We start from the raw sequence: 26,397 nt of genomic DNA on the forward strand, positions 1-26,397 counted from the left end.
CACATCTCCTCGCCACAAGGATTACTTGTTGTGAAACAACGAGTTAGGTCAGAAGGAGGAGGAGCCATGGTAGTGGACCAGCTGGGGGACTGTTGCAGTAGTCCAGGCGAGAGATGATGGTGGCCTGGGCTGGCCTGGGAGCAATAGAGATGGAGAGAAGTGGATGCATCAGACGTGTTTCACTGGTAGAATTATTAGGGTTTAGTGATGAATCAGATGGCGTAAATGGAGAGATGTAAAGGGTGCCTTTCTGGGTTTGGGCTCAAGCATCTGGGTATAGATAGAGGTAGTGAAGATTTCCCTGAGAACCAGGTTTGGAGTGCAGCTTTAGACATCACCTGCATCATCTCTTTGTTATCTAGCTCCCTTTCATTCCCTTGAAGTGAAGAAGAATGCAGCCAAAGGAAGCTTAGCTCAGTGAGATTGGGGGCACAGTGGCCTTCTGCATTCTACTTACACAAGTTCAGGAAAGAATATCACAGGCTAAGGTAATTAGCAGAAGGTAAGGTAATTAGCCTGTTGATTCTTGTGTTGTTAATTTTAGCCATTCTGACAGGTGTGAGGTAGGATCTTATCACAGATAAGTCAGTCTGGTTGTCCTTGTGGACTAGAAACATGTAGCTTCAGATTTTAATACAGGCTGATTCAGACCAGAAACAAAGTAAATATTTTAATAAAACCAAAATTTCAAACCCAAACCATAATTTATGATGAATATTTGACAATCAGCATTGTTGAAATGCCCTCTTAACCAATCCCTTTGGAGCGCATTAGCAATTATTACATGAATTTCCCTGTTTGGTCACTGATTTTTCTTAATTTAAATTTTGGTTAGTTAACATACAGAGCAGTGTTTGTTTCAGGAATAGAATTCAATGATTCATCACTTACATACAACAGCCAGGGCTCATCACAACAAGTGCCCTCCTTAATACCCATTTCCCATCTAGCCCTTCCCCCCAGCCTCCCACCATCAGCCAGCAGTTTGTTCTCCATCATTAAGAGTCTCTAATGGTTGGTTTCCCTCTCTCCTTTTTTCTTTCCTCCCTTCCCATAGATGTACATCTGTTCTCTTTCTCAAATTTCACAGATGAATGAGATCATGTGGTATTTATCTTTCTCTGACTGACTTATTTCACTTAGCATAATACACTTTAGCTCTATCCATGTCATTGTAAATGGCAAGAGTTCGTTCTTTTTGATGGCTGAGTAATATTCCACCACATATATAAACCACATCTTCCTTATCCACTCATCAGTTGATGGACATTTGGGCTCTCTCCATAGTTTGGCTATTGTTGATAATGCTGCTATAAACATCGGGGTGCATGTGCCCCTTTGTATCTGTATTTTTTTATGCTTTGGGTAAGTACCTAGGAGTGCAATTGCTGGATCATAGGGTAGTTTTATTTTGAACTTTTTGAGGAATCTCCATACTGTTCTCCAGAGTGACTGCACAAGTTTGCATTCCCACCAACAATGTTAAGAGGGTCCCCCTTCCTCTGCATCCTCGCCAATACCTGTTGATTCTTGTGTTGTTAATTTTAGCCATTCTGACAGGTGTGAGGTAGGATCTTATCACAGATTTGATTTGTATTTCCCCGATGGTGAGTGATGTTGAGCATCTTTCCATGTGTTTGTTAGCCACCTGGATGTCTTCTTTGGAATAATGTCTGTTCATGTCTTCTGCCCATTTCTTAACTGGATTATTTGTTTTTTTGGGCTTTGAGTTTGATACAGTTTCTTTATAGATTTTGGATGCTAGCCCTTTGTCAGATATGTCATTTGCAAATATCTTCTGCCATTTTCTAGGTTGCCTTTTAGTTTCGTTGATTTTTTCTTTTGCTGTGCAGAAGCTTTTTATCTCGATGCAGTCCAATAGTTCATTTTTGCTTTTGTTTCCCTTGCCTCTGGCGATGTGTCTAGAAATAAGTTTCCATGGCTGCCTGTGTTCTGCTCTAGGATTTTGATGGTTTCCTGTCTCATATTTAGGTCTTTCATCTATTTTTAATTTATTTCTGTGTATGGTGTAAGAAAGTGGTCCAGTTTCATTCTTCTATAATTTGCTGTCCAGTTTTCCCAACAACATTTGTTGAAGAGACTATATTTTTTCCATTGAATATTCTTTCCTGCTTTGTTGGAGATTAGTTGACCATAGAGTTGTGGGTCCATTTCTGGGTTCTTTATTCTGAGCCATTGATCTATGTGTCTGTTTTTGTGCCAGTACCATACTGTCTTGATGACTTTATAATAAAACTGGAAATCCAGAATCATGATGCCTCCAGTTTTGTTTTTCTTTTTCAGGATTGCTTTGGCTATTTGAGCTCTTTTGTGGCTCCATACAAATTTTAGGATTGTTTGTTCTAGCTCTGTGAAAAATGCTGGCAGTATTTTGATAGGGATTGCACTAAATGTGTAGATTGCTTTGGGTCTTCTAGACTTTTTAACAGTGTTTGTTTTTCAATCCATGAGCATGGAATGTTTTTCCATTTCTTTGAAGTCACTGATTTTTGGAATGTGTATTCTTTAGCTCTTTGAATCATAAGATTTGGAGGGTGAGGTGATACTTGGAGCTGTGAGTACCTGTGCTCAGTCCTTCTTCACAAAGGCCCAGGGGATCTGGAGAGCAAATTGAAAAAGCTCTCAGCGAGTTTTCTGGGCTTCTACCTGCACTGAACCTCTGTTGGAGGAGCCCTGTGCTGGGGTGGTAAGGCTTTCAGAATGTCAGTGCTGGCTTCTGAGTGGTGGGTTTCTCCAAAGTTAGGGTGAAATGAGCATAGTCAGAGAGAAAATCCTGTTGATTGTCTTTAGAGGCAAACCCAGACTTTGGAAAAACTATACATCAGTGCAAGTGTTTCCTTCAGTGTTTCTGGATTCTTTTGTGAAGTACCTTCTCTTTCTTACCCCCACTTGATATCGTCTCTCCTCATTAGTACTCTAGAACTCTTTTGTGTGTCTCATCACTTCCTAAAATACCTGAAAACTTCTTTGTATTAGTGCATTGAAATTCATCTCTCTAGGGTAACTTGCATAAGAAAGTTGAGGGAAGAGGGAGGGAAGGAGAGAGAGAGAGAGAGTCTGTGATAATCCTCCAAAAGGTGTTTCACCTTGTTAATGTCCATAGAATTTCTGGACCACAGAAGGTATAATTTTCATAAAAACAAAATAAAACAAAAAAATTTTTAAAAAACTGTCTAATCATGCCAGATACGGGTAGTGTTGGAGCAGCTCAGAGGATGACACTTTTTCCTGGAATTGCTGTAGAAAGGGAAGGAATATCTCCAATGCTTTTCTATTGTCACTGACCAAATATAACTTCTCTTCTTTGAGAAATTTTTATCAGTCGGGACTATTGACCTCATAGTTTGTATACGATCTTCTTTAAGAATGGGATTAATATGTGGTTGGCATAGACTGTGGTTATTTTCCTATTATATCTGAAGAAATGGCACTTTAAAGAGGAAGTGCTTCCTTTATATTCAAAGCAAAACAAAAGCTTGGATAGCAATTCAGAAATACACTGTGATGTGATAGAAAGTCTTAGACAGTGAGGCCTTGCTATGTGTTTGTCCGCAACCAGACACTCTTTTCGTGTGTGCACTGAGTCCTTTAACTTTCCGGGCCTGCTTTCTTGTCCGTGAAAAGAGGGATGAATGCATTCATGGGCTTGTGGATCACCTGATGATCTTGTTAACAAGACCTGATTCATCAGGTCTCTGGCGGGTCCCAGAGTCTGCACTGCTAGCAAATGTCCAGGTGGTATTGGTCCACACTTTGAGTAGCAAAGTACTAGGTCAGTTCCCTAAACCTGGCTGAGCATGGGACTTTCCTTCAGAGGCTATATTTTTGTGTTCCATCTTGAGGGATTCTACTCAGTGTGTCTGCATTAGAATTTAGCAATCTGTATTTTTGACATTTTTGACACTCATGACAGGATTCTATTGCAACTGCCAGTATTTGGGGATTATTGCAGTAGATTAGGGCTTCTCCACTCTGGCCGCACATTAGAACCACCACAGACAGTTTAAAAACAAATACTGATGCCTGGATCTCACCCCAGACCTATTAAAACAGAATCTTTGAGGGATAAGGCCTGGAATGAATAACTCCTGGGGCCCCTTCCAATGCTCCTCAGTCTCCATCCCAATGAAATGTGCAGTCAAAATTGGGAGAAACACATAATGATCCCTACTGGGTCATTTTGAATCAGGGTCTCATGATTTATTTTTTGACCTTCTAACCCACGAGAGAAAAGTGCTTGATTTATTTCATGTCCATTTCTGAGAAAATACTGGATGGTCTTAAAAGAATAGGAGATGTTTTAAGACTTAGCCTCTTGCAGAAATTCAGTCAAGAATCTGCTCGTGTATGGGGCACCTGGGTGGCTCAGTTGGTTAAGCATCAGACTCTTGATGTCAGCTCAGGTCATGGTCTCAGGGTCCTGAGATCGAGTCCCCCATCGGGCTCTGTGCTAAGTGCAGAGTCTGCTTGTCCCTCTCCCTCTGCTCCTCCTCCTACTTTCTCTCTCTCTCTCTCGGATAGACAAAATCTTAAAAAAAAAAAAAGAATCTATTCGTGTAGAATTACAGCTTCTGAAATGTTGTACTGGACCGCTAACACTGAATAGGGATAATGACCTGATTCTTAGGCCCCTCATGCAGGCACATAATGTGTATTTGAAGCATTCGGACAGGAAATGCTTGCAAACATATTCAAGGACCAAAATAGTCTGGATCCCAAGAAAGTTGAATTTTCCAGAATTCATGGTTCTTGGTGTGCTAAGAGCTGTGAGGACAAATCAGAACTGGTTTCCTGTCAAGATTGGTTGAGGAATGTCTTAATCTATTTGGATTACTCTAACAAAATAACATACATTGGGTGCCTTCCAAACAACAGAAATTTATTTCTCGCAATTCTGGAGGCTGGAAGTCTGAGATCAAGGTGCCAGGACGGTTGTGTTCTGGTGAGAACCCTCTTCCTGGTTGTGGACAGCTGGCTTCTTGTTGTGTCCTTACATGGTGGAGAGCAGAGTAGAGGAAGCAAACTCTCTTGTGACTCTTACAAGGGCACTCATCCCATTCATGAGGGACTTCACCCTCATGACCTCATCGAATCCTAACCACATCCCAAAGGTTCTCCTCCCAATGCCTTTGCTTGAGAGGTAGGGTTTCAACATATGAATTTTGGGAGGACACAAATATTCAGTTCAGAACAATGAGGACGGTGGTAGTCACCAAGAATTCTGGGCAATTTCCCTAATAGCTCTGTGTTTCCAAAACTTTTGAAACTGGTCTCACTTTCAAGATTTTCAACTCACCTCCTTTGCAGAGAAGTTATCTGTCAGTAGCCAGACTGCTTTTCCCCACCACATTTTAAAGCCAAAGGAAATTAAAATTTTCCAGGAAACAATTTTAATTAATTTGCTATCCTGTTCTTAATGTTTGTTAATAATACCAGATTTCACATTCACTGAAATAGTAATTTTCATGACTATAGGGAAATGGAACAGTTGTATGAATATTTCAAATACACAAATTATGTTTCAATTAACAAACAGACAAATATCCAAAGGAAAATCCTGGACAGTCTATTTAATATTTACCAGTTTTCATCTAATTTAGCCTTTGACATGAAAAGGAAATCTGTTTCCCCTCCTTTTGTCCCTCTCCTTCCTCCTAATATTGTATTTTGTAGTTTAGCTTTCAGTGACAAATACAATTTTGTAGGTTTTGTTTGCAGGGTCAACATTTAAATACTTGTGTTTTTTCTAGTTCTTTGCTTGTACATACATATACAGAACTCACACACAGAAAGCTCTCTTTGCATATATGACATAGTTGCACAAGAGTCTTATACATAATAAATAATAGCAGTTATTAGTTTATTAAGACTTTCTTAAAATTTAAATTCAATTGGCCAATTTATAGTACGTCATTAGTTTCAGGTGTAGTGTTCAATAATTTATCAGTTGCATATAACACCCAGTATTACAAAGACTTTTTGCTCCAATAGTTGATTTATAAAGATTTTGCTTGCATTACTCTATTTCATCTCCATAAATTACCCAGGCTGGTAGGTATTGGTGTCTCTAGTTTGTGTGTGCGGTTTTTCAGAGTAGCTCCCTTGGCAGTATTGAGAGGGGATCCAAGTGCCGGCAGAATGTTTGGGGACAGGGCTGCTTGTGGTGATTTGATTGTTATGAGTATTTACCAGTTGATGACCTGTTATATGAAATCCCTGGCACTGTGGCTGATTTTCTCAATTATGGTTTTATAAAACATTCAGAAATGATAAAAGCAAGTCTTATGCTTGTCCTCCATAGACCTAGAGCACATATTGCTAATGCACAATTATTAGGACCTTGCAGTAAGGCCTAGTGAACACATAGTTACTTTACTCTGATGGTCTAAATGAATAAAATCCAGCTTGAAGCACAAAGATGAATGGACACCATTTTTCCTAGACTATCTGTTTAATCTTTAGTTGGTTTAAAAAACTTTCTTCTGAGTTGCTGGATCTGATTGAACCTGTGAGCAAATACTCCAGTATGTAGCTGGCAAATATCTGAATAGTCCATATTCTATGATTATTGGTTAAAATCAAGTATATATTTTGAAAAATGGGATTGATTCCAACTTCTGTGTGTTTTTTCTTTCTTTTTTTTCTTTTCTTTCTTTCTTTTTTTTTTTTTTTTTTTTACCCCTAAACAACTCTGCCTCCAAGCTAATATGAGAATTAATCCTGCCTGCAGTGAGTTGCTTTAGGACTTCTTCATGGACTTCCTACTCTCCATTACAAGAAAAAAAAAGACACAATTTCACCTAGAAAAAGTTTGAATTTGCAAATATTTCAGTCAAGAATTAGAATTTAGGGAACCTGTGTTCTAGTTGCTGTTCCTGGGGAATCTGGGCTTGGTGAGTCTCTGACTCATTGCAGAATGGAGTTGTTTTCCAGATTAGAGAGAACAGACATGACATCGTCCCAATGCCTAGCACAGAGTTCGGGCTCCACTAAAGGTTACTTTAATCACGTTATTACATAGAGTTTCTAGAATATAAGTGAAATAATATATCGATAATAAATGAATAATCATAGTTAGGCCCTACTGAGCTGGAGTCTTAATTTTCTCATTGTAGAGTTATTGAAAATGGTATGGTGGGAGCAGTTTAATATTTTTAATAGCAAAATTAAGTAGGAGCAATCATAGGGCTCCTGATCCAAATCCTAACAAATGTCTTGAAAACAAATCTGTTTATGACAGAGGGAGGTCTGCAAGGCTTTGGGGATATTGAGGATATTATGAGATATACCCTTACTTTGGTGTATAAAATTGATTTAATGGGTCCTGACAAGCACACTAAAAAATTGAAATAGAATAAAAAACGAGGACATCTCAGGTGGTAAGTGTTGCCTGAGAATTTTTTTTAGTTGTGTGTCTGTGTGGGTACATGTGTGTACCTGTGCAAACACATTTTGAGATACTATATAAAATTAATTTCTTACTATGAGCTTCAACTTAAAAAAGTTTGAAAACACTGGTTTGCTTAGTTTCTGGGGGAGAGAAAGCCTCCCTCAGTAGGGCCTTTCATGTTTATGTTAGTTATTTTTTAGAAGATTTGTTTTCTATTTCCTGGGATAGAGGCAATTATTTCAATCAATCAATAATTACTATATTGCAACTCTTCTGGGCACAGTAGGCATAAAATTCGTAATCCTTTTTTTTTATTTTTTTTTTAAAGATTTTATTTATTTATGTGACAGAGAGACAGCCAGCGAGAGAGGGAACACAGCAGGGGGAGTGGGAGAGGAAGAAGCAGGCTCATAGCGGAGGAGCCTGATGTGGGACTCGATCCCGGAACGCCGGGATCACGCCCTGAGCCGAAGGCAGACGCTTTAACGACTGCGCTACCCAGGCGCCCCAAAATTCGTAATCCTAACGACTATATTATCTGAGAAGTTAAAAGTAGTATATATGAAGTATTTAGAGAGACATCGCATACTAAATTTCATGATACCAATGATATAAAAAGAGATCCCTGCATGAATACATCATTTGTTAATTGATATAGCCAACCAACAAGCAAGCATCTGCTATGAACCAGACACTGTCTTAGGCACAGGGGGATCGAATGGGACCAAAATGGGCATAGACTGTGTCCTACAGAGCTTACAGTCCAACAGGCAGATATGCATCCATCAGATCATAACACAAATAGGTATAAAATTGTAATGAGGAAGAGGTGCATCATGTCTAAAATTATTAGGTATGACCTGGTCAGAAGGTCAGGAAAGATTTACAGAGGTGCTGACAGTTGAGTTAAGCTCTAAATAACTGCAAGTGTCAGATAAGTGAGGAAAAGAATGGTGTTTAGGCAGAGAGAATGGCAAATTAAAACGTCCTATGTTGGAAGAAAGCTTGAAGCTTACAAAAATATAAGAAAAATTTGACTGTGGCTGATTTGACAGACTTTGAAGTCATCAGAGGCCATGGCAAGGATTTGAGCATTCTGAGAGCCATTATAAGCTATTGACAGGTATTAAAGCAGAGAGAGAACATGATCCAATTGGCAATTTGGAAAGACCTCTCTGGCTTCAGTGTGGACAATCCTTTGAAGAAATCTCGGAGAGGGTTGGTGTAAATCAATTAGATAGCTGTTGGAGTGATCTGGGGGAGAGGTGATGGAAGCTTGGATTTGGGAGATGATAGTGAGGGTCCAGAGAAATGGAGAAATTTGAAAGTTTGAGGAGATAAAATTAATAGGATTTGGTGATGAATTAGATATAAGGATAATGAGAAGAATGTTGAAAGATGGCTTCCAGATTTCTGGCTTTCATAATTGCATGGATGGTAATTACATTCTCTAAGATATTGAGGTCCATTTAAGATATCTAAGAGTATATCTAGTTCATAGTGGATATCAAGATCTAGAGTTTATAAAACAGGTCTTGTTTGGAGATGTAAAGTTATGAGTTACTGAACCTATGGAAACAGGTGAAGTATAAGAGGAACTCATGTGGAGAAACTTTAATATATACTCACTGGATATAGAATGTTGAACCTGCAAAGATGATGGAGGACTATTCAGAGAACTGGGGGAAAGTCATTTCATAAAAGCTAAGGGTCAAGAAATTTTAAAGAGGGAGTGGTTACCAGTGCTTCTGAATTGTCAAGTGAGATGATAAAAAACATCCTTTGGGTTTGGTGACATGGAGAGATTACCGGTGATCTTGGTTGTCCTGGAGTGGTAAGGAAAGAACCAGATAGGAGTGAGTCGAGTGAATAGGAGCTGAGAAGATGGAAACAATGAGAATAGACAACTTTTATGGAAAGTTTGTCCAGTGAAGAGTTGGAGACAGACATGGCGGTAACCAGAGGGGGAGGTAGGCTGAGTGGTACTCATTGATTGTGTCATAGAGAAGGTAGAGTGAGCTGGTTCTGAAAGGTTTTAATAGGTAAAGGGATGGGGGAAAGCATTTCAAGTGGGTAATAGACATCATGGGTGAGTATATTTTGGGGTCATAATGAGAAAACTGACTTAACTGCAATAGTATGGACTTTAGAAATAATGAGAAGTATGTTTGTATAAGTAGGGAGAGTGGAGCTGTCTAAGAGTTCTAAGTCTGGGAGAGAATCTGATGATGTAAGCACTTGGGAGTCTTGATCTGGATGAGGAGTGGTAGGATGGAGACAGGGATTTGGGGGGACAAGTGAACTTTAGTGTGACAAACAAGTTGAGGTAGGGAGACCATGTAGCTGAATGGACTGCACAGCTGCTAGTCATGAAGTGGAGAGCATATGGGTTAGTGGGAGTAAACTGAGTAGGACCCAGCCTGGGCTAAGAGGAGAAAAGTTAATTTTCCATGATCACATTATAACTCTACTTGATGCTATATATAAATGAAAATGTCATATATTTATAGAGGAATTTATACTTTATGAAGCATTTTTTGTGGGAAGCTCATTTTAATCTCTACTTTAACCACCCTATGTAACAAGAAAAGGTAGTATTACCATTCTTGTAGCTAAGGTTCATTTCACAGTTTTCCTAAAACTTCTGAATCTCTGGTCTTTTGTCTTCTTTGTGTTTTCTTTTAAATTTGAGCTAATTAATTTATATGTGATAAAATACACAAATCTTAAGTGTACAGTTCAATTGATTTTGATAAATGTATACACTTGTGTAACTTATATCTCTATAAAGATGGAGAAAAATGACCTTTCCCAGAAAGTTCCTTTTTCCTCTTTCGTCTCAGTTCCCCTACCCGTTCCCTTTAGCAATTATTGCTCTGATCCCTATCACCATAGGTTAGCTTTGCCTGTATTTAAACTTCAGATGAATGAAATTATACCTTCTGGCTTCTTTCAATCATTATAGTGTTTATCAGATACACCCATGTTGTTGCATGTATGCGTAGTTCCATTTTAGAGCTGAGTAGCTTTTTTTGTATGAATATGTCACAATTTTTAATCCATTCTCTTGTGATGGACATTTGCATTGTGTTCAATTTTTGGCTGCTATGAATAAATGTGATGTGAACATTTTCTACAAGTCTTATTGTTAACATGTGTTTTCATTTCACTGAATAAATGCCTAAGAAAGAAATTTCTGGGTCATAGTTAAATATTTAACTCTACAAGAAACTATTTTTCAAAGGGATTTTTCCATTTTATATTCTCGTTAATAATTTTACAGAGAGTTTCAGTTGTTTCACATTCTCATCAACATTTTGTATTATTAACCTTTATAGCCATCCTAGTGGTTGAGGAGTGATCTATCATTATGCTTTTAATTTGTATTTCCCTGATGTCTGATGATGATGGGCATCTTATTCTTATGGTTTTTGGCCATTATTTATCTTCTTTTGGGAAATGTCTGTTTGAGTCATCTGCCCATTTTGTTCATTGGGTCATTTGTCTTTTTGTAGGATTTTTGGGTATGTTCTGGATAGGAGTTCTTTCTCAGATACCTGTATTGTAAGTATTTCTTCTCAGTCTGTGGATTTCCTTTTCACTCTTTTGACAATGTCCTTGAATGAGGAGCTGATTTTCATTTGATGATGTCTAATTTATTTATCAACACTTTCTATTATGGTGATTGCTGTATGAGCCTTATCTAAGAAATTCTTGTCTTCCTTAAAGTGGCAAAGATTTTCTCCTCTACTTTCTTTTTAGTTTTCACCTTTCTATTTAGGTCAATCACCCATTTTAAATTGTTTTTGTGTGTGTGTGGTGTGAGGTAGCAGTCGTGGTTCAATTTTTGCTCATGTGGTCATATAGTTGTTTTAGCACAGTTCATTGGGAAGACTTTTCTTTACCCATTAAACTGCTTTGGCAAAAAGTCAATTGACTATTCATGTGAGGGTCTATCTCTGAACTTTTTAATCTGGTTGTATGTTTCCCCAACTTGATTCTTCTTTTTCAGATTTTATTTTGGATTATTTTAGATAATTTGTACTTTCATAAACATTTTATGATTACTTTGTCAATTACTTCAAAAAAGCCTATTGGCATTTTCATTGGGATTGTATTGAATCTATAGATCAATTTGCAGAGAATTGATGTCTTAAAAATATTCAGTTTCAATTCATGAGCATGGACAGCTCTCTTTTTGTCTAGGGGCAAATGGAGAGGGAGAGAGAGAATCTCAAGCAGACGCCCCACTGAGTGTGGAGCCCAATGCAGGGCTCTATCCCATGACACCTTGAGATCATGACCTCGAGATCATGACCAGAGCCAAAATCAAGAGTTGGACGCTCAACCTGTTGAGCCACCCAGGCGCCCATGGTGGTTTGCTTTCTGTTCGCCTTACCAGTTGTTTGTTTTTACCTTCTTGACATTTTTTGTGAGTGTCGTCATCATTATTATTTTGATTTTTTTTCTTTTCAGCTAAAACACCTACCACATTTGTTTTACTGTGATTCTGCTGGCAATGAATTCTTTGTTTTGCTTCTGAATGTGTCTATTTTGCCTTCGATTTTGAAGGATACCTTTGCTCTACATGAAAATCTAAGTTGATAAATATTTTCCTCTCAAGATTTTATAGATGTCATTTTATTGTTTTGTGGTCATCTGTGTTATTCATGAATGTATGCTGTAATTATTATTTCCCCAATACTTTCCAAACATATTTAAATAATCTTTTTTCTTTGGATGTTTAAAAGACTTTTTTCCCTTCTTTTTTATTTTCAGCTTTACGGTTGCCCATCTTTCTACTGTGGCTTTGCTTGCATTTATCTTGCTTGAGGTTTATGAACTAAGATCTCTATGTTGTTATTTTTCATGCAGTTTGAAAAATTTTAGTCATCTTTTATTCATATAACGTTTGTGCCCTATTCTGTCTTTTTTTCCCCCTGACTCAACTACATATGTTTAGACTGCTTGGTGTTGTCCTATGGAACATCTTTTAATCTCTTTCTCTTTTTGCTTCAGTTTGGAATCACTGGCATTGATATGTTTTTAAACTGTTCGTTTTTAGTGTTCAATCTACTGTTAAACCTATCCAATGAATTTTTTTATGCCAGAGGTTATATTGTTAATTTCTATGTTCCCATATTGACCCCTCCATTGTTTATTTTTTCCCCTGGATTATCATAAAAGTTTTCTGTTTCCTTGCATGCCTAATAGTTTTTAGGTGTATACCGGACACTGTGTTCATACACTGTAGAGAGTAGGTAGTTAAATTACTGGTGGGTTTCCTTGATCATGATTTTAGCCTTTTTTTTTTTTTTAGTGTTAATGTATTTTCTAATTTTTAATCTTAGTCCCAGGTTATAGCCCATTATCCCGGGACTTGTTTCTTATTTCTAAAGCATGACCTTCTGTGGCTTAAATGGAGAACTTGAGGTATCTACCAAGCTACTCTAGCTTGATAGGACTTGAACTTAAAAATTTATCTTCTAGCCTTTAAAGGTGGTGAAATTTCTGCTTACCTCCTGCCTTCTAGTCATTGCTAGAGTAGACAGGTTTCTTGTAGTCTCATTTTGTGCATGCATAGTTCAGATCACAGAGAAGAATTTGAGGTAAATTTGTATACAGGTTTACAGCTCCATATGTTAAAGGATCTCCCCCTCCACTTCAAGCCGGTCTAGCAGCCCTAAATTGTGACTTTTGACTATTTAGTCCCATAAGACTTTTCTGCTTGAGCTCTACCACCAAGGATCTGCATAAACTGGAAATTTGCTCTCTGGGGAATGGACAGTTAAATGAGTATCTTATTTAATGTATCTCTTTTTTTCCTAAGGGTTTGTCTTTTTTTCAGTTTCTGTCTACTTTTGGTTGTTTTTAGTACCTTGAAACAGATTTTTGCCATATTTTGTCCAATGCTTCTAGATTTAGCATCTATTCTGATAAATTACTATTGGTTGTTACATATTTATTTTTCTTAACATGTAACTTTTTTTGAGAGTAAAGGGTATGTTTTATTGGTCTTTATTCTGTCCTATTGTCTGACCTAGCGTAGTGCCTTTTACTTAGCAGCTACTTAGTAAATGTTGAATTGCATCGTTATTTTGATGAAGACCAACTTCGAGTCAGGATTTAAACTTAAAGCCTTAAACTCGTAGCTTAATTTCCCTTTTAGGACACTATTTTGAATATGAGTTCAAAGGAGATATTTTTGGTATTTTGAATTTTTGAAGTATAGTCTTCCCTTAAAATTTACTCTTTTTAAATATTCAATTTTTAATCGAGGTTGATATCAAAAGATTATTTTTTGTATTAATTTTTTAAAATTTAAATTCAAGTTGGTTAACATACAGTGTAGTATTGGTTTCAGGGGTAGAATTTAGTGATTTATTACTTACATATAACCCCAGTGCTCATCCCAGTAAGTGCCCTCCTTAATGCCCATTCCCCCATTTAGCCCATCCCTCCACCCACCTGCCCTCCAGCAATCCTCAGTCTGTTCTCTATATTTAAGATTCTCTTATGGTTTACCTCCCTCTTTGTTTTTATTATGTTTTATTTTATACCTAAAGCAAGTCACTTCTCCATGCAAAATAGACCAGAGACGTTCCTTTTATTTACAATAATGATAGTTTACAAATTCTGTGTGGAATGTGGTTGAAAATAATATATGTGAATAATTTTATTTTAAAAAAGGAACCTTCAATGTTATTTTAAATTTTTTTTGGAGATTTATTTATTTATTTGAGAGAGAGAGAGAGCACGTGAGCAAGTGGGGGGAGGGGTAGGGGAGAGGGTCAGAGGGAGAGAATCTCAAGCACACTCCCCACTGAGCATACAGCCCTCTGTGGGGCTCCATCTCATGACCCATGAGGTCATGAGCTGAGATGAAACCAAGGGTCAGAAGCTTAATCAACTGAGCCACCCAGGCGCCCTTCCTCAATGTTATTTTAAATTAGACTTCTCAAGATCAATTTAATGGACAATTTGTCCCATGATGTCAAAATTACAATAGAATTTTTGGAGCAGTCATACAAATCTGCCTTAATATTATCAAGTTAAGTTTTCTCAATTAGTGGAGAAGTGACTCTGGCCCTAATCTAAATAAATTAATCTGTTTTTAGGTGTAATTATCATAGTTATTAACATTTACTTAATATTAACCATACTTGCTTTTCATAGCTTAGAATATACTTGAATGCAATGAGGTATTATAAACTGGCTTTTTTTTTCCCAACAGATTTTTGTATGCAAATCTTGTACTTATTGCAGATCTCATTTGATAATCATGCTAAACTGATTATGTCAATCTTAAGAATAGGCTTTATTATTTGTACCATAACAAACCATAGTTGCATTTGTCTATAAATTTGTCTTTTTATTTACTTGAAAGAAGTACATTGTTAAATGAAGATAAAAAACTTCCTTTTCCTTCTTTCTTCTTTAGAATCGAGTTTCTTACTGGGAAATGCCCAGATTGTGGATTGGCCTGTAGTTTATAGTAATGACGGTTTTTGCAAACTTTCTGGCTATCATCGAGCTGACGTCATGCAGAAAAGCAGCACTTGCAGGTAGGTAATAGAACAGCTCAGGAATCTTCTGTAAAATTTAAGTAAATGCTGAATGTGGCTACAGGCTAAACTGACAGTAGTCTACTCGACCCAGGTTTTGCTTCCCTGTGGTTTTTGCTTCCTGCGGTTTTGTTTCCTGTGGTTTCATGCTTTCAGTAATTTGTTATCCACAGTTCACCACTTCCAGGAGCAGATGCTCCTCCTTCTGATGCCTACATCATTCACCTCACTGCCTCTCATTTCCTATGAAATGCTATGCTATTTCCTATGAAAATGCTCCTGCATTTTCTCATTTCACATCTTCACAAGGAAGGTGAGTACAATACAATTAGATGCTTAGAGAAAGAGAGAGACCACACTCACCTAATTTTTATTACAGTATATTGTTATAATTGTTCTATTTTATAATTAGTTATTATTATTAATATCTTCCTTTGCCTAATGTATAAATTAAACTTTTATTATAGGTACGTATGTATAGAAAAAAACAGTTTATAGAGTGTTAGGTACTATCTACGATTTCAGACATCCACAGTGGATGGGGGGGTCTTAGAATGGATCCTCCCCAGATAAAGGGAAAATCCTGTGCTTATACTTTCCGTGATATTGGGATTTATTTATAATAAGAAATATATATTTGTCTTTTGACATGGTTCCTGGCACAGGTCTCTTAAAACCCTTAGAATTTCCTGTGATAAGAACGATTAAGGTGCCTTTTATTATGTTAATGGAGACCTTTGGAAAGCCCTTAAGTAACCTTAGTATGGAGGCTATGCCTTGGGGAACCATCCAGGTAATTGGAGAGTTGAAGCTTTCAGGACTCCAGCCCCTCAACCTTCCAACCTCTAGGGAAGGGACGGGGCTGGAGGCTGAATTAATTGCCAATGGTCAAGGATTTAATCAGTCATGACTATGTAGTGAAGCCTCCATAAAAATACCGAAGGACAGGGTTCAGATAGATTCTGGGCTGGTGAGCGTGTGGAGGAGCTGGGAGAGTGGAGCACCTGGAGACAGCATGGAACTCCGTGCTTTCCCCCACACCTTGCCTGTGCGTCTCCTGGATCTAGCTATGCCTGAGTTGTGTCTTTTCTAATAAACCAAGTGAACGATCAAAGGCGCAACCTCTGTCAGAGAACCACTGATGGCATCAGCGCTTCTTGATCTAAACCAGTGATCTAGTAGGTAAAATATTTCTCTGAGCTCCGTGTGCTGCCCTAGCAAATTAATCAAACCCAAGAGGGTTGTGGAAACCTCCAGTCTGTAGTTGGTAGGTCAGAAGTACAGGTATCAACTTGTGCTTTCAACTGAGTGGGGGTGGGGGGGTGGTCTTGTAGGACCGAACCTTCAACCTGTGGAGTTATGCTATCTTTGGATAGACAGCGTCAGAATTCAGTTGAATTATAGAACAACTGTGACCGAACCAATGTGAGTTTGTTCCTCGGTGAGTCAGAAACTGTACCAGGTGGAGTTGTCACACAGACAAAACTGTATTTGCAGCAAATAAGGACATCACGGGGAATGGCTTCCAAAGCCGTGACTCCGCAGAGCGAGGGTGAATAGATTCCTTTAATTTACGGTAAGGATGAATAGTTAGGGAAGTCTTGTCTTCGAATGTAGAGGTGGGCATAAGGTCAGGAAAAACATGCCAAATGCACATTGTATGTTATGTAAATGAGGCTTGTGCTCCTCCAAGGGTGGAGATTTTAGTATTATAATGAGGTGAAGGTAGTGGTGGGTCGTTCCAGAGGGCGCTCCGTGGTCCATCTGCGCAGGCGCGAGTCAGGGGTGACGCTCAAACTGGTGCGTGTGGCTGGCGGGCTGGAGGTCTTGTCAGCGCAGCCGCTTTTGCTGGAGGGACGGTTTCGTTTTCCATTTGCTTGAGTTAAGAGACAAGCTGGAAGGAAGAGCTTAAGGAAAAACGTGGGAGAAAGGTCGGTGAGTACAAGCAGGTGGGCAGTAAAGATCAGGTCTTGGGGTCTAGCTGATGATACAACCAGCTGGTGTCCCAAGAATTGCTTGTTGGTGGGGAGACTGTTGTCCCCCCCTTCTCCCCCCATTGATACCACAATCTATTTAGTCACATATAAAAACCGTAGAGTAAAAATTGTATTAGAATATCAAGGAGACTAGATTGTCAGTGGAAATACATAGTTTAAGAGCCATGGGGGGAACTTGTGCAAAGAAAAAGATTTTTGCACATCTGTAAATCTATTAATTCATGCAATAAATATTTTTTGACTATACGATGAGCCATGAACTTTTCTAGGTGCTGAGTGATCAAAGGAGCATCCTCTGTCAGAGAACCACTGATGACATCAGCACTTCCTGAGCTGCTAAAACTGTTTTGAACAGGGTAAACAGCCCGCAACCAAGTAGGACATAATTCATGAACATTTAAAGAGCGTCAAAATGAAGTTTTTACATCCTGTGAAAATCACATGTACTTTGTAATGTTGGTACATTGTACCGTTGCTATTTTGTTTGGCTTATGTAAAACAGAATCTGGCATTTACATTATTTATAACAATTCTTTCTAAAATATGCCATATCTGTGAGTTTAAAGAAAGTATTATGAAAAAAGATCATATAAAAGAAAAGGAAATTCTATAAAGGAACCAATTTAGATCCGAAAACTTGTCCACAATATTTCAGTAAGGCCAGATGGGATGTTTTTTCCTTGAGTTAATTTTTCTTCAAGGCTCTCACTGAACTAAGCACCAAAATCATGTTATTTTGGAACTATAAGGGATCTAAATTATTTTCTACTCCAAATCCTTTGTTTTTCAGAGCAGAAAACTGAGGTAGAATTATGTTTAAGGACTTACCCAGGGAAATACAATGATTTATTTGTCTTTTTTTCTATATATTTATGCTGAAAAAAATTATATATCCTGCATCTTCATGGAAGCCAGGGATTTCATATTATGCCAATGAGACTAAACCTGACTACACATAGGAATCACTTGGAGAGGTTTTGCACCACATAGATTCCCAGACCTCACCTCTGGGAATCAACGTTTTCAATCAGAATCCCCCAAGGTGGGAGGTGGGGGCAGGTATCAGTACCTTTAACCATTGGCTTCAGACAATTCTGATACTTAGCCAGGATTGAGAAATAGTTTCTTCGAACATCTTCTTCCTTCATTTATCTGGTCCCCACAATCCTCGTTTTTATCTCTAAAGTTATTTTCACATTCAATCTTCACTCCCAGGTCTGAAATTGGTAAGCAAGAGTGATGGAAAACTGTGGCCCCCCTTATGGAGAAACTGCCTTTGGTAGCATTGATGTCTTGGTGCCTTTTTCTCCCATTGGATGAGTATTAGCTCCCAGTGGCACTGCCACTAAGCTGTGTGTTCTAAGTTCTGGGAGGTTGAGGTCTGTATTGAGCTTCTCTGTTTTCTTATGTGTCAGCGGGCTTTAGGTTAGGAAAAGGTGAGTTTTATGATAAGTGTTACTTATGGAACAGGCTCTATAGAGAGTTCCAGGGACTGTCGATTCTTCCATACCCATTTCTTCTTTTTGAACTGTGGACATCCCATCATCACACCATGCCTGTTTCAGATGCCGTCTTCCACCTGAAGGTATTTTTGACGCCTTCAACAAGATTGTCCTCCTCTGATGCACTTGTGGTTCATTATTTGGCATTATCATCTGGCCTTAAACTAGCTTTCCTTATCCCTCAGGGTTTTCATTGCTACTGCTTTTGTCATTTTTGAGCCATATTCCTCTTCATATCTCGATATATTGTGAAGTTCTGCTCCCATCTCTTAATTTTGTGTATCTGCCTCTACTTCCAGTCTCTTTTCGTTGGCATGTGCAATGTGTCCTACAAAAGCGTTCATTAAAAAAATTCTTGCATGTTATATTAGCATATTCTCTCCTCTAAAAGAGCTGCTTTCTTCCTCCCACCACCAGTGTTAGATTATAAATGTCTTTAAGGTAGGTATTTCATCTTGTTCACTTCGTATGCACCAAGGACAGAGCTCAGTGTTTTGTGTTTGTATTTGTTGAATTAGATTGGCTTGCGTTGCAATAAAGCCCAGCCTAGGTCTCACATGCTTCTGTATAACATGCTTTTGTTTATTGTATTTCATCCCATGTGTTATGGCGTTTAAGGTGGGTGAGAGAGCGGAGAGCTTTGGGTTATGTTATGCTTTTTACTGTGGGAAGAAGTATGCAAACCTTCCCCCCAGTTCTTCTTCACTATTGTTAGAGATGGCATTTTCAAAATGATAATAGTCTTTTTTTTAAAGAATTTTAAAAAAGATTTTTTTTTTCAAAAGTTTTTATTTATTTATTTGACACAGAGAGAGACAGCCAGCGAGAGAGGGAACACAAGCAGGGGGAGTGGGGGAGGATAGAAGCAGGCTCTCAACAGAGGAGCCCGAAGCGGGGCTCGATCCCAGGACTCCGGGATCATGCCCTGAGCCAAAGGCAGAAGCTTAATGGCTAAGCCACCCAGGCGCCCCTTTAAAAAAGATTTATTTATTTATTTGAGAGAGAGAGAGAGAGCATGTGCACAAGTGTGGGGGAGGGGCAGAGGGAGGGAGAGAATCCACAGACTCCCCGCTGAGCAGGTAGCCCTTTGTGGGGCTTGATCTCAGGACCCTGAGATCATGACCTGAACTGAAACCAAGAATCAGCTGCTCAGCTGACTGAGCCACCCAGGTGCCCCTGAAATGATAATGTTATTAATGTAAGTGATTATTACTTGATTGCACAAAACACCTAATGTGTTTTGCTGATCTAAAAATTGCAACCAGTTTAATGCCTTCACAGAACAATGAAGACTAGCATCTGATACATGAGCAGATGATATTTGAACATTACTAGGTTTTCTTATAGGCATAATTTATTTTAATGCACTCCCCTTTTAAACCTCCTTGTCCCCTTTTAAAATTAAACTCTACCCATTTTACGTTTACTGCAGCATTTTTTAGAAGAATAAAGTCCTAGAAATAGTCAAAATGTCCAGTAGGTCTGCTAAAAAATATTATGGCAAAGTCAAACTTTCTAAATCATATGTTGGAAGGATAAGACACTGAAAGAAGCTAAAAACATACTTTTTAAGTAAAAAAAAATCAACCAAGCAAACAAAAAAATAGTTCACAGAACAGTATCTATATTCTGATTTTTTACATATGGCTTTTTTCTATTTCCTATATAAATCTATAAAAACCTTTGACTATCATGCACAAGGAAACAAGAAAAGAAGGAAAGAAAAAAGTTATATACACGCATAGATTATACGTGTTATATATATATAATATATTGTTAAAGCTAAGAGTCATAAAGTTTGGAATCACTGCAATTCTAGTTGGAGATAACTAGTTTGACACTGAGGTTAGCCTTGCAAATCATTCAAAGAATTTTACTGATTTTAATAATGAGAAGTTTTAGGCAAACATAACAGAATACGAAACTACCAATCAGTGAGCATCAGTCTGTGAGGAAACGATATGACATTTATATGCGGAAAAATAAATCATCTTTTTTTTTTTTTAAGATTTTATTTATTTATTCGACAGAGATAGAGACAGCCAGTGAGAGAGGGAACACAAGCAGGGGGCGTGGGAGAGGAAGAAGCAGGCTCATAGCAGAAGAGCCTGATGTGGGGCTCGATCCCACAACGCCGGGATCACGCCCTGAGCCGAAGGCAGACGCTTTAACCGCTGTGCCACCCAGGCGCCCCCAATAAATCATCTTTTTATACAACTTGCATTAGATGGATTAAAGTAGTGACTGATAAAAATTAATGTTCTACATTTAATATACTCAAATATGAGTTGTTTGGGAAAATGAAAAAATTAATTTGTGATTTTATGACATGAAGAGGCTAATATTTAGTTCTTCCATTTCCTTGTTCCTTCTTTGCCCTTCCCAATTGGTCTCCCATTAGATCAGGTGCATGGAATTAAACTAAACTTACTCCCCAGTTTGTCCCAATAATATTATGATCCCTCTGGGCAAAGTCTCCATTTTATTTTATTTCTTTTTCTTGCCTTTTATTTCTTTTCCCCTTTAATCCATCCCCCGTCCTTTTCCATAGTTATTCCTTCTATTGTGTTTACTGTGTGTCTTTCCAATCCATCTTCCATTTGTTTATTAAATACGTGTTTTTTAAAAATGTTACTTCGTGTTTGTTTTTAAAATCTACATAATTCATACCATGCAGTAAGATTGATAGTTTCTTACTGTTTTCTCTCAACATTATTAAGTTTTTGAGCTGTTTTTACATTGCCATGTGATAATCTATTTCATTATGTCTGACGTATAATGCTCCAGTATCTTCCCAGCCTTCTGTTTTATTATCCATTCTAGTAGTCGCGAGCTCCAACTTCTGACAGTTTGCTACGTTCAACAACAAGCATCCTTATACACATCTTGTGGCCCCATGTGAAAAATCATCGGTCCCTATACCCAGAAATAGGATTGCTCGGTGGTAGAGTGTATGCAGAATGTGTAGATTAACTGCTGCCAGATTTCTGTCCAGAGTACCTTTCTGCTTCCACTGTCAGCAGCCACAAGGGAGTGTTACTATTTTCCTACATCCTTGTACTTCATAATAGTACATAATAGTATGTACTTAAAAAAATTTTTTTTATTTGTGTATTTATTTGAGAGAGAGAGAGAGCAGGGGGAGGAGCAGAGGGGGACGGAGAAGCAGACTCCATGCTGAGCAGGGAGCCCGACTTGGGGGTCCATCCCAGGACCCTGAGATCATGACCTGAGCGGAAATCAAGAGTAGGACGCTTAACTAACAGAGCCACCCAGGTGCCCCCTACATTTCTATTTTGCTTCTACATTTCTATTTTTAAAAATCTGATATGTGCTAGGTACCATTTCATTTTTGTTTTGCCTAAATTTCAGAAAAACATTCTAATGACATTTCAGGATTGGAAGGAATTTCAAATCTAGTCCATTTTATTGTCTAATAATTGCGTTTCCAAGCCTTTGGACTGTTTTGCTATTTGTTGAAGGACACAAAATGTATTGCATATTTAAAAGAGATTGTAGGTTTTGGGGGGAGGGTATTTAAAAGCTTCTGATCTTATCTCGTGACCCCCAGAACCCCTGACATTCAAGACATCAAGACAAGCTATCATAGGTTAGGTAGAAACCACGTTAGCATTTTACTTTTGATTGACCGGAGATTTTTTTTTTTTTTAAAGATTTTATTTATTTATGTGACAGAGAGATAGCCAGCGAGAGAGGGAACACAGCAGGGGAGTGGGAGAGGAAGAAGCAGGCTCCCAGCAGAGGAGCCCGATGTGGGGCTCCATCCCATAACGCCGGGATCACGCCCTGAGCCGAAGGCAGACGCTTAAGGACTGCGCTACCCACGCGCCCCAACCCGAGATTTTTAAAAGCCCCTTCTGTTTTTTTGTTTGTTTGTTTATTTTTTAGAAGGGTGAGAAGAACAATAGGTAGGGAGGATTGGAGTATATAGATGCTTTCAAATACATTTTTCCCCCCTCTGGGAGGCTCATTAATAATCCTTTATCTGAACCATCAAATGAGACAATGAAGCAATTAAGAGGCACTTTATTGGATGTATTTCACAAGTAGTTTTATTAACACAGGGTCATCTCAGCCGGTGAGAGCACATTACACATGATGGATGTCAGTCAGTTTGGTTCCATTTGGCTGAGGGCTCTGCCTCACACAGTGGCACTGAGGGCAAGTGTTGGGAGAGCAGAGGTGACTCAGTGACGTCACACTCCAAAGATTGGAGATGTCCAGTGCTCTCCCTAGTTTCCATTAATTACATGCCATGGATCTACCATTTATGACTATCTAAATCCTTCTATATATAGATTAATGGGTTCATATAAATTAATGGGTTGTGAAACCTTTTGGTTACGACTCAGTGTATAAAGAAATGATTTCGTTTATTCCAAAATTACCTCTTTCAGATTTTGAAAGCTGTGTTGTTTGTAAATTGTCCTCCTCACTCCCCCTCTCTCAGGCTTTTTACTTTTTGATCCTTTGTATAGATTTGAGCCCATTCTCCCGTTAACTTTGGTTATAATTTTATTCTTGTGGCTGATTCTGAGCGAGAGACCACATTTACCAGCTGCATTAAGTCAATCTGTGTGGTTTCTGTGATGAACCATTTGCTAGGCTGTGAATTACAGCCTGTAGATAATATTATCCTTTTTGCAGTGACTGAATATGGTGTTTTAGTCCAAGCATTGTTGACCATTAGCAGATTAAGATAGATTGGCAGAACTCATGAATAGGTTATATTTTTTTGTTTTTAAGGTTCCTTTCTCCCTTGGAAATCTGTTAACATTTATAACCATCCTTGCTGGTAGGTAGCATAATGAAGTTTGTTTGTGATATTTTGTTGGCAGAACAAGAGATCCAAGAATAAGTAAATCGTGCTGTAAACCAAGGCCACCTGTCCTTAAAAATGTGCTAGGGCAGAAAATACATGAAAGGTGTACTGCCCAGTGCTCAGGCAAGCTGGATTTAGCCTAGGCTAGGCTTCAGGAAAACTTCTCCCTTACTCCCAGGACCAAATTCTACCACCAGTTAGTTGTGTGGCAAGAAAAGTGGCCAGAATATTCAGGAGCAGGCCCTGTGTGGGTTTGTGCTTCAACCTCATGGGCTCATAAAGAAAGAAGACACACAAAATGATGTATGTATCCCTTTAAGATACAGTGACTCTGCCCATTCGCAAGCCTGGCCCAACCCCTGTTCTAGAATTGTGGAGGAGCTAGAAAGTAGTGGGGTTGGGACTGGAGGGGCTTTCTTCTAACCCCACCCATAAGAAGCGTTCCAGTCATAATTCAGCCACTGCACAGCACATTATAACTTATGACTTCATGTGCGTTATCTTTTTAAAACCCTCACCCTCTGAGGTATATGAACATTATCATCATTTTACGGATGAGGAAACTGAAGGTCAAAGCAATTATATGTCTTGCCCATGAATTATGCAGTTTGTAAGTGGTGCAGTGGTCGTCCGTTATATCATGACCACTCAATATTATAGCGGGGTTAGATAGTTTCTGAGCATCTAATTTTATTTTCCTTTCCCATAAGATGACCGTGCAGCTGTAGAAGTCATTTGTAATTACTCTAAGGACAGCTTGGCATTCTAAGAGAGCAATTTAAAGTTCTAAAAATTGTTTTATATTCCATTATATATTCGTGGAGGGTATACATAAAAATGTGCAGAATTATTATATAGGTATATAGTTTCTAAAACCGATGACCATTTCTAAATCTTGGTTTCCTTCAAATTCCACTAACCATTCAAAGACTGCATTGAGCTCCAGCCATCAGGAGTCAGGCTGCTGGAAACCTTGATAAAGACACTCAACATTTACGTGTAAAATAGCTGAGCAAATAAACAAGTGTGCCATTCTCATAGACTGTGTGGAAGCAGTGACTTAGTATGGTTTGAACAACTTCAGATGGAAAGACTTTCATTGGAAGGATGGATTCTACATTTCAGGCATCTTTTAGAGTTCATTTAAAAATATTTTTTATTAGTTAATTGCTGCATTTTATCACTTCAAATATGTGTTCTGTCACATGTATTTGGTTTAATAAACTTAAAAACAAAAATATGAGTGAAACAGTAAGAAATAAAAGATTAATTTTTAAGGAAGTATTCTGATTGTAATAATCTGGGATTTTTTTTTTTTTTCTTAAAGTGCCTCTGTTAGGGCAGGTAATTTTACCATTGAGAGGGCTAAATTAGTGAAGAATATATTATAGAATTTTTAGAGTTTATTTGAAAAGTTGCTTGTTTTCATGTTCTCTTTAGCATTTTCACTGAATCAGACTTTTGTTGTATTTTTTATTAAGTGACATTATTATATCAATTTCCAAGACAGTTTTTTTTATTTAAGTTGTAATTTATTTTTAAATCCTATTAGAGTTAGTTTTTCAACATTTTTTATCTTACTTGCTTGTTATAGTATATATGCTTTCTTTTTTTTTTTTTTTAAGGTTTTTCTGTTGGCCAGTTGTGGATATTGTGTTTTAGTTTATTGAGTCATAGCATTCTGACATTTACTAGTAGGAGTAAAAATGGGTTTTGTTTTCTTTCTTTTTAAGACCATAAACATTTAGTTAGCTTAGTTACCCTTATCTTAACTTTTTTCTTCAGTTTTTTAATGTTTTCTTTCTACTGACAAATCTTTAGATTAAAAGTAACAGTAAATTAAAAAAAAAACTGGTTGATTTAAAAAGTTCACCTGTCTGTAAAAAATATTAACAGTATTAAAGTAGTGTCTTATTTTTTTTGGAGGGCAAGGAGGGTGCCTTTAACTGAGTAATTCTAGTTTTAGTGTAATGCTTTCAAGAGATTTTCGTGAAACTGTCATAAACTGGAGTTCAGGCTTTGGCAGAAGTGATGGTTTTTCAGTGCTGTTTTACAGGTAGGCTTGGAGGCTTCCTCTGTGAGTCTGGCTCTGAGATTATGGAGTTAGAATCTGTCATTTTATTCTGAGATTCTCTTGCTTATTTTACTGTTATAATGAAATTTTTTTAAATAAAAGATAGAAATGCTGTAATTGAAATTGCGAATGCAGATTGGGCAGTCTTCGGTAAACTTAATCTATTGCATTTCTTAGTTTCTGGAATTCTAGTTACTTAGGTTAGTGTTATCATGTGATGGGCCATGACTCTGTAAATTCTGGCTGTCATATGGCATCGCTGTTGAATCCTCTAGCTGTTTTTGGATTTTGCTATTCAACTGTGCTTTTCATGTTTTAAATATTCTAGATTGATACATTCAGGGGCAGTTTTCTCATGAAGATAACGAATCTTAAACTTCAGGGGCCCTCACTTGGGTGACTGTCTTCCAAAGCTCTGTGCCTAATTTTGTTTTATGATTTTATATTATTTTCTTAAAGAGGGTCCCTAAGATCGTATAAGCTTTAGGCCCTCCCTCACGTGGGTTCACCTTTGGCCAATATGCGAACTTGTCGAAACTGGAAGAAAAGCAGTAACAAAGGTATACTTGAACCTTCAGAAACTTAGTCAGGGTATCTGGCAATGCCATATATTCCTTTCTAGTGGAAGAAAGGTTCTGGATAATTATGTTAACTAGTAGAACTATGTATCTAAAACCAGATGCACAACTGATGATCGTGAAAGCATCACGAGAAGAGTTTTAGAGGCTTGTAGTCCTTGACTGAGTTCTATTTTGTAGAGTATTAGACTTTTGGTGAGGTTCTCTTAGAAAAACAGATAATTTCAAACATTGGGAAATTTTTGTGGCATGTAAAATCTCACTCTTTAATCTATGTTTTATATGTTCCCTCATCCATGGCAACAGTATATGCCTTCTTCTTTCTCACCATTATTTTTCTCCCGTTAGCCATACCTGCACCTGTCTAATAAAATCCTCATAACTGATGAGAATGTTGATGCATTATATGTGCAATGTGGACTCTTCA

General features: G+C 37.9%; 1 protein-coding gene across 1 annotated transcript in view; it reads left to right on the forward strand.

Moving 5' to 3' along the window:
• KCNH5 (potassium voltage-gated channel subfamily H member 5) overlaps positions 1 to 26,397 on the forward strand; it is a 282,791-nt gene that overhangs the window by 12,162 nt on the left and 244,232 nt on the right. The window contains exon 2 of the mRNA XM_008701136.1: positions 14,853 to 14,976. Within this exon, the coding sequence (XP_008699358.1) occupies positions 14,853 to 14,976 (124 nt within the window). The remainder of the gene's footprint in view (positions 1 to 14,852; positions 14,977 to 26,397) is intronic.

The sequence above is a fragment of the Ursus maritimus genome, unplaced genomic scaffold, assembly GCF_017311325.1.
Source record: "Ursus maritimus isolate PB19 unplaced genomic scaffold, ASM1731132v1 scaffold_25, whole genome shotgun sequence".
NCBI lineage: Eukaryota > Metazoa > Chordata > Mammalia > Carnivora > Ursidae > Ursus > Ursus maritimus.